The sequence below is a fragment of the Drosophila tropicalis genome, unplaced genomic scaffold (assembly GCF_018151085.1).
Source record: "Drosophila tropicalis isolate 14030-0801.00 unplaced genomic scaffold, ASM1815108v1 contig_3, whole genome shotgun sequence".
Classification (NCBI taxonomy): domain Eukaryota; kingdom Metazoa; phylum Arthropoda; class Insecta; order Diptera; family Drosophilidae; genus Drosophila; species Drosophila tropicalis.
The window spans coordinates 755,106-763,177 of NW_027172753.1; the positions used below are offsets into that span (position 1 = coordinate 755,106).

The 8,072-nt window shown below is 40.3% G+C and overlaps 4 protein-coding genes across 4 annotated transcripts in view; 3 read left to right on the forward strand and 1 right to left on the reverse strand.

The window, feature by feature from the left end:
- Positions 1 to 3,313, reverse strand: part of LOC137572256 (protein toll) — a 71,673-nt gene extending 68,360 nt beyond the window's left edge. The window contains exon 1 of the mRNA XM_068283995.1: positions 3,182 to 3,313. Within this exon, the coding sequence (XP_068140096.1) occupies positions 3,182 to 3,187 (6 nt within the window). The 5' untranslated portion in view covers positions 3,188 to 3,313. The remainder of the gene's footprint in view (positions 1 to 3,181) is intronic.
- Idgf1 (Imaginal disc growth factor 1) lies at positions 117 to 1,654 on the forward strand. The gene is made up of 2 exons (XM_068283998.1): positions 117 to 824; positions 891 to 1,654. Exons 1-2 carry the CDS (start codon positions 161 to 163, stop codon positions 1,547 to 1,549), a joined length of 1,323 nt encoding a protein of 440 aa, XP_068140099.1. The 5' UTR covers positions 117 to 160; the 3' UTR covers positions 1,550 to 1,654.
- Idgf2 (Imaginal disc growth factor 2) lies at positions 1,822 to 5,193 on the forward strand. Its single transcript, XM_068283997.1, is given in 4 exon segments — positions 1,822 to 1,980; positions 3,865 to 4,422; positions 4,486 to 4,813; positions 4,815 to 5,193. Coding segments are annotated over 4 exon segments (1,320 nt in total). The 5' UTR covers positions 1,822 to 1,871; the 3' UTR covers positions 5,140 to 5,193.
- A 912-nt stretch (positions 5,194 to 6,105) lies between these two features.
- Positions 6,106 to 7,786, forward strand: Idgf3 (Imaginal disc growth factor 3). The gene is made up of 3 exons (XM_068283983.1): positions 6,106 to 6,346; positions 6,411 to 6,962; positions 7,027 to 7,786. The coding sequence occupies exons 1-3, from the start codon at positions 6,229 to 6,231 to the stop codon at positions 7,665 to 7,667; spliced, it is 1,311 nt and encodes a 436-aa protein (XP_068140084.1). The 5' UTR covers positions 6,106 to 6,228; the 3' UTR covers positions 7,668 to 7,786.
- Positions 7,787 to 8,072: the final 286 nt, after the last annotated feature.

Below are 8,072 nucleotides of genomic sequence, written 5' to 3' on the forward strand. Positions count from 1 at the left end.
ATAAAACCCCGACAGAGTCTGAGACCAGCGTGTGTTGCTTATCTCTCGAATGCCCCTGAAATTTTCAAGCACAAAAAGCTTGAAATTAAAATTCTCTCCAGACAGTTGCAAATATTCATTCATAAAGTCAGGACGTGTCCATAAGGAGAACAAAAAGTGTATGAAAATGAAGTTCCAGTTGATTGGTCTTCTGGGTGTAGTGCAGCTTCTTGGCCTTGTTCAGGCTGGTAATGTGGTTTGCTATTACGATTCGGCCTCATATTTGCGTAAAGGCCTGGCCAGGGTGACACCAAGTGATTTGGATTTGGCCCTTCAATTCTGCACCCATCTTGTCTATGGCTATGTGGGCTTGAATCCACAAAACTTTGAGGTGCACAGCCTTAATGTGGATGTGGATATGTTTAATTTCAAGGATATAACAATGTTGCGTACACGATATCCGCAACTGAAGGTGCTCCTGAGTGTGGGCGGTGATCAAGATGTGGATGAGGCCCATCCGAATAAATATCTAGATCTATTGGAGGCGAATCGCACGATACAACAGAATTTCATAGACAGTAGTCTGATATTGGTGCGTCGCAATGGTTTCGATGGCTTGGACTTGGCTCTTCAGTTCCCCAAGAATAAGCCGAGAAAAGTGCATGGCACAGTGGGTACCTATTGGAAAAAATTCAAGAAACTATTCACAGGCGATTATATAGTCGATCCCTATGCCGCAATACATAAAGAAGCGTATAGCGAGTTGGTAGTTAACTTACGCAGAGCATTTCAAACTGTCAATCTCATGTTGACCATGACCGTGTTGCCCAATGTCAATTCAACATGTGAGTAAGACCAAATTTTTAATCCCAAGCTTAAAGTGAATTCTAGTTTCTTCCTATATATTTTAGGGTACTTTGATGTTCCCAAACTGCATTCCCAGTTCGACTACATCAATCTGGCTGCCTTTGATTTCCTCACACCAACGCGCAATCCCGATGAAGCTGACTACAGTGCACCCATTAAATTCCTGGATGAAGAGAATCGTTTGCCTTTCCTAAATGTGGATTATCAACTAGACTACTGGCTCCATAACCAATGTCCTCCGCAGAAACTATACTTGGGCTTAGCCACCTATGGCAGAGCCTGGAAATTGACCTCGGGTTCGGGTTTAAGTGGCCTGCCTGTGGTGCCAGAAACCGATGGACCAGCACCGGGAGGCCTTCAAATTGCCAGCACCGAAGGCTTACTAAGCTGGCCAGAGATATGCGCCAAATTGGCCACCAATAATACGGCTGCCTATAGAGGAGCAGATGCTCCCTTACGCAAGGTCACCGATCTGACACAGAAATATGGCAACTATGCTCTTCGTCCGCCCAATGAGGATGGTGAACATGGTCTCTGGGTTAGTTACGATGATCCCGATTTCGCTGGCATTAAAGCGGGCTATGCCAAAAGCAGGGGACTTGGCGGTGTGACCATCTTTGATCTAAGCTATGACGACTTCCGTGGTCTCTGTACGGGTCACAAATATCCCATTCTACGTTCAGTTAAATATTTTATTGGCTAAAGTTTCAAAAGAATATTCTATACTTTATATATATACCTACTTTTTGTTTAAGTCTAATGTCGTAATAAAAATTATAAAAATGTCTCTGTTTATTACACATTCTAATCACCACATCAGTTTCAATGTTTATACTTCAAGATCGTTTATTCTATATGCATGACTTAATACCTCGCTCAAAGCTCGTTTTGGTTTAAGCTTTTTGTCATCTGGCTTCTCGTTTTGGGTTTTAGGTTTGTCGGTCGATTTGCTTGATTTTCATTTCGGTTTCAGTTCGATTTCATTCGATCTGTGCTGCGGTTGTGTTAATTTCCGAAAAGGCAATATGAAACCTTTGCTTTTGCTTTCGTTTGCCGTGTGCTTCCTTGTGACTGCGGCACAGCGTCCTTCCAATTTGGTTTGCTATTACGACTCGTCTAGCTACACGAGAGAAGGTATGTACATATGTGTTTGTTTACCCTACTTTCCATAGAAAATTATAATAGACTAACAAAAAGTACTTACTCCTAGTTTAATTTTAAATTTAAATAGACAATTAAACTAAAACAAACAAATTTATAAAAAAAATTGCCAAAAATGTACAAAAAAAGTGGCTAATCAACTTATTACATAATATAAAAAAATGCTTAAAAAGCAAATTTACATACACTAAGAAAAATTACACCATTTTTTTTTTAGGTTTCTTTAAGTAGATCACATTAATTGCTGTATAAAGAAAGCCTAAAATCAATTTGTATACTAAGATTGAAACGTTGTTTTATAGGTACTTAGAAGAGACTAAGATAATCTAGTTAATTGCTTAATTGATTGTTGATATTCTCTCTACTAAATGATACAACAAGAAAAACAATTTAAACTTTTTTTAACAAAGTATTTATTGGGGGCATTAAATTGAGTTTTTTTTTTAAATCGAAACTCACAAAACAAGTTTTTAATTCGTTAATAATATATAATTCAATTAAAAGTGTAGACGGGACCCTAAGGGATTAATAGTAAAGGAAATACATATATAGTCAAGGGTGAATTTTTAATAAATTTGCAGTTTGCTAACTATTTTCTCACTAAAATTAATATAAACAACTTAATAAATTGATCTAGAAATCTTTATAATACAATTTTGTAAGTTTTGTTTACCAATTTTTAAAAAGAATCATTAACCATAAAGAGATATAGATTAATAAAAATATATCCTATTTAATAGTTAAGTTGCATAAATGAAAATTTGGAAATTAGGTCAAAATTTATAACATTTTCCAAACAAATTCTAGAAACTTTTTCTCCTTGTGCACTAGAAGTGAACTATTTAAAGTAGAGTGCGTGACAATTGATGGGGGATGAGGAGGGTTGAGGGGAGTATTGAAAAAAAGCCCCGCTTATCGTACATAAGCACAGAGCGAGAGCAGAAATCTAGTTCTGAGAGGTCAGTGGCTTATCAGACAAGTTTTTTTTATTATTATTATTATTTAGCTGTCCCTCTCTCCCGCTGCGTTCAAGTCGAGCTCATTGATATGTATGCTCCATAGTGAATAATGAATACAAGAAAAACAAAACAAAAACAAAAAAAAACACTTAAAGCAGCCGATACACCAGCAATAAAAGCTGATCCAAACAAGCTAATTAGTCAAGTTAACTTACCCACATACACACAGCCAATTAACAATTGTAATTATGGAATGATAGTGCGAAACAAAAGCCTGCTAAGTAAGTCTGGACACAAAAAGGCACTTGAAAACAAAACCACGCACTCTACTCGCTGTGAGTCCAGCGCCACAACTGCCCCAAACATCTGCCCCAAAGACGAGTCTCCAGAGAATGAGAGACAAACACAGAGAGAGAGAGAGAGAGAGGGAGAAACAATGAGATGTCTACACACAAAATAACAAACAAACAAGTGACTCAGCACAGTGGATTGAGACTTAGTTGTTAAACGATCGATTTTCAAGAAATAGAGAAATCTAGGAATAAAATGGAAGGGAAAAGGTAACAGTTAGAGTTCATAAAAGGCATCTTAGTTTTAAGAAGAAAATTGTCAAAGGTTTTTTGGTTTCTTTTTCTTACAATTACCACATGATCCCAACTCACTGTGCTTAACAATAAATCCCACACTGTGGCGTTCAATTAAGTCACAACGAGACAATGGATGACAAAACCACAGTGGTTTCGGAGCAGGATGGGGTAGATGGGTAGAGATTTCTTTTCATGTGGTTAAGCTACTGTGTTACGATCGACACTCTCAGAGAGAGACTGTCTTTCTCTCTCTCTTTCTCCCTTTCTCTCTTTTATATTGAATTAATGGAATTTACGATTGCGTTTTACAGGTTTGGGCAAACTACTGAATCCCGATTTGGAAATTGCTCTACAATTCTGCACTCATTTGGTATACGGCTATGCGGGCATTCGTGCCGACAACTATCAAGTGCAAAGTTTAAATGAAAATCTCGACATTTACAAGCATCAGTACTCTGAGGTGACGGCACTTAAACACAAGTATCAGCATTTGAAGATTCTGTTGAGTGTGGGCGGAGATCATGATATCGATGTGGAGCATCCAAATAAGTATATCGAACTCTTGGAGGGCGAAAAAGTGCGTCAGACTGCCTTTATACAATCGGCATTTTCATTGGTGAAAACTTATGGATTCGATGGCTTGGATTTGGCCTATCAATTTCCACGTAATAAGCCTAGGAAAGTTCATGGTGAACTGGGAAGTGCCTGGAAGAGTGTGAAAAAGTTCTTTACTGGCGATTTTGTGGTGGATCCCCAATCATCTCTGCATAAGGAACAATTTACGGCGTTTGTGCGTGGGGTAAAGGATTCTCTACGCAACGATGGACTCCTGCTGAGTTTAACTGTCCTTCCCAATGTCAACTCCACCTGTAAGTTCTACAGTGTTCACTCACTTTCAGGAAAACTAAATCGTATAATTCTCTGTTTTGTAGGGTATTTTGATATCCCCGGTCTCGAGGGCCTGGTTGATTTTGTGAATTTGGCCACCTTTGATTTCCTTACACCCGCACGCAATCCTGAGGAAGCTGATTTCACTGCTTCACTCTATGGAGCCCCCAATCAGAATCGTTTGGGACACTTAAATGCCGATTTTCAGGTTCAGCATTGGCTTCAACACGGCTTCCCATCCAATCGCATCAACTTGGGTGTTGCCACCTATGGCAATGCCTGGAAACTGACTGCCGAATCCGGTCTGGAAGGTACCCCAGTTGTGGGACACACCGACGGTCCAGCTCATGCTGGGCCACAGTCTCAAAAAGCCTGGACTACTTAGTTACCCGGAGATTTGTGGAAAGTTGAAAAATCCTCAAAATGAATTCCTCAAGGGAAATGATTCTCCTTTGCATCGTGTCAGCGATCCTACCAAGCGATATGGCACTTATGCTTTCCGTCCCGTTCAAGGAGCTGTCACCGAAGGCATATGGATCAGCTACGATGATGCAGACGCTGCTGCCAATAAGGCAGGCTATGTGAAGGCTAAGGGTCTGGGTGGCATAGCCCTCTTCGATTTGGCCTACGATGATTTCCGTGGTCTGTGCACCAACGACAAATATCCCATATTGCGTTCCATCAAATATCGTTTGTAATTGATGTCCTTCAAGCCGCCTAATAAATGTTATGAAATGTTATTTTAACTACTACTTCTGAATGGGCATCTTTCTTATAATCTTTCTTTCTTTTGATCTGAAAAGTTTCTTAATCTATTTGATCTTTTTGGGTGTGAAAATCTTGAAACAACAAGGGTACTTACTATCACTATCTCCAACAAATAGCTGTATAAATTTCCCCAAAAGCCTTAGAGCCATTGTATATATAGACCTGACGGCATTTTATTGTACGATCTTATTACTAATTTGATTTAAATGATGAGAGATCTTATTACGCTTTTATAAAAAAGCCTAACCACATAAACAATGAGTCATTTAAACGATTTAGAAAAAAGTTTGTCATGATATGTATGTATATAGACAAGGGCCTCTGCCAAAAGTGGAATGTGCAAACCTGAAAACGACTTGAGGTAGAAATGAAGAAACGTTGTAATAGGCACCAAAGTTCGGGCTAACCCCGAAAAAGAACAATTTAAAAACAGTTTTTAACGTCTCACAGATTTGGCTCCTTCACATTTCCAAGTCCAGCCCTGTGTGCACTTTATACCAAGGTTTACTAAACCTAAAGCAAATTTCGAAATAACAGATTTGCATATAGTTAAGCTCTGAGACACTCAGACTTATCACTCCATATATAGGTGAATATATTTATTCTGACTTATTTTTTTGAAAGATTTTTTCACTTATTTAAATAGTGAGTCGCCCATGATTGTTATCTCAGGCAACAGTGGGCCATAGATAAGTGTGTTTTACCCGGGGAGAAGTAAGTGATCTCATTGAACCCAATGTCAGCTTGTCACTTTATACAAACAATTCTGTTGAATTTTGTTGATTACACATCATCGCGAGTCCGACTTATTGTTCGTTTCGGGAGCCGTACAAAAACAAATATAAGCAAAGCAAAAAGCTCCACCGAATGCCATTTCCAATGCCATTTCGAATTCAGTTTCGTTTCGAGTCTAGTTGAAGACGGACGTATGTATATAATTGCCTAAGTGGGGTCTGGTTGCTCTGCTCTCTTTCAAGTTATTCTCTTCCAAAGCCTCTCTGTGTGAATAGTCGGCAAACATGAACTCTCTGTGGCTCGGCTTAGGGCTGAGTCTGATGCTCTTGGCGGCGATTCAGAATGTATCGGGAGCACCAAATATGATATGCTATTACGACTCAAAAGGTTTTGAGCGACAAGGTGAGTACACTATCTTTTCAATCAAGAAGACGACGAATATCTAATTGAGATGCCATTCTCATAGGTCTGGCTCAGTTTGGTTTGCAAGATATGGAATTGGCCTTGCAATTTTGCACACATGTGATCTATGGTTATACGGGCATCAATCCGGATACCTTCGAATTGCAGAGCATTAACAAACGTCTCGATATGGAACAGCGGCATTTCGCCCAGATAACCTCGCTGAAGGATAGATATCCGTATATTAAGTTCCTCTTGAGTGTGGGTGGCGATCGTGATGTTGTGCAGGAAGACAAATATATTAAGCTCCTCGAAGCTGGACGTCAAGCACACACTCGTTTTATAGAGTCCTCCCGGGATTTGGTGCGCCGTTATAATTTCGATGGCTTGGATTTGTCCCTTCAGTTGCCGCGAAACAAACCACGCAAGGTTCATGGCGAAGTTGGTTCGGCCTGGAAGAGTTTTAAGAAATTCTTCACTGGAGATTTCATTGTGGATACCGAATCGGAAACACATAAGGGACAACTGACAGGCTTGATTAAGGATCTAGGCAATGCCTTCAGAGACAGCAATCTTCTTTTAAGTCTCACAGTGCTTCCAAATGTTAATTCAAGCTGTAAGTTTGTTTGGAAATAGGTTTTATTGTGCCTCTTCTTATCTCTCCTTATCTATTCCTCTAGGGTATTTCGATGCCCCGGCCATTGCTCCCAGTCTGGATATGATTAATTTGGCAACTTTTGATTTTCTAACTCCTGATCGTAATCCCGAAGAGGCAGACTATACCTCTCCTCTGTATGAGGCTTTTGGCCAGAACCGTCTTGGTCACTACAATGTCAACTTCCAAATGGAACACTGGCTACTCCAACGTGTGCCGGCCCAGAAATTGAATATAGGCATAGCCAGCTATGGTCGTGCTTGGAAATTGAGCACCGATTCGGGTAACACCGGAATGCCGGTGGTTCAGCAGACCAAGGGACCAGCACCAGCTGGTCAACAAACTAAAACCGAGGGTCTACTCAACTGGGCCGAGATCTGTCAATTGATGCCGAATCCGGGCAATTCAAATCCTGTGCGTCGTGTCTTGGATCCCACAAAACGCTATGGCAGCTATGCCGTTCGCCCAGCCGATTCGAGTGACGAAAATGGTATTTGGATAAGCTACGACGATCCGGATACTGCGTCCAGCAAGGCACAGTATGCGAGGGCCAAGAATTTGGGCGGCGTGGCCCTATTCGATCTGACCCTTGATGATTTTCGTGGTCAGTGCACTGGCGATCGTTTCCCCATGCTGAGAGCCATCAAATATCGTCTGCTCGTCTAAGGTAACCAGCAGCTCGGCACCACATAAAGATATCAAAAAAACCACAAAAAAAAAACCAAAATAAGACCAAACTAAATGTCACCCACCAGCAAATTAATTACAAAGTTGTAAACTAAAAACCAGCGCAAATTAATTCGATATTGGGTGGAAGAAGGGAAAGATGGAGATGTTGGCACAGTAGTCTCTCGATCTTGGTTTTAATTGCCTTTTTCCATTGAATTGTGAGCATGTGTGTGTTGGCGCCCACGTCCATTGACTTTATCACCTTGCTTCCATCTTGGTCAAATGGCATTTTAGAGTCGGGTTTGTAGTTTTTTTTTGGTTTACCTTTCCAGATTTACAGATTTCACTACAGCGCAAGTTTGGTTTGTGTAATTGGCGCTACATACAGGCAGGCAGATAGAG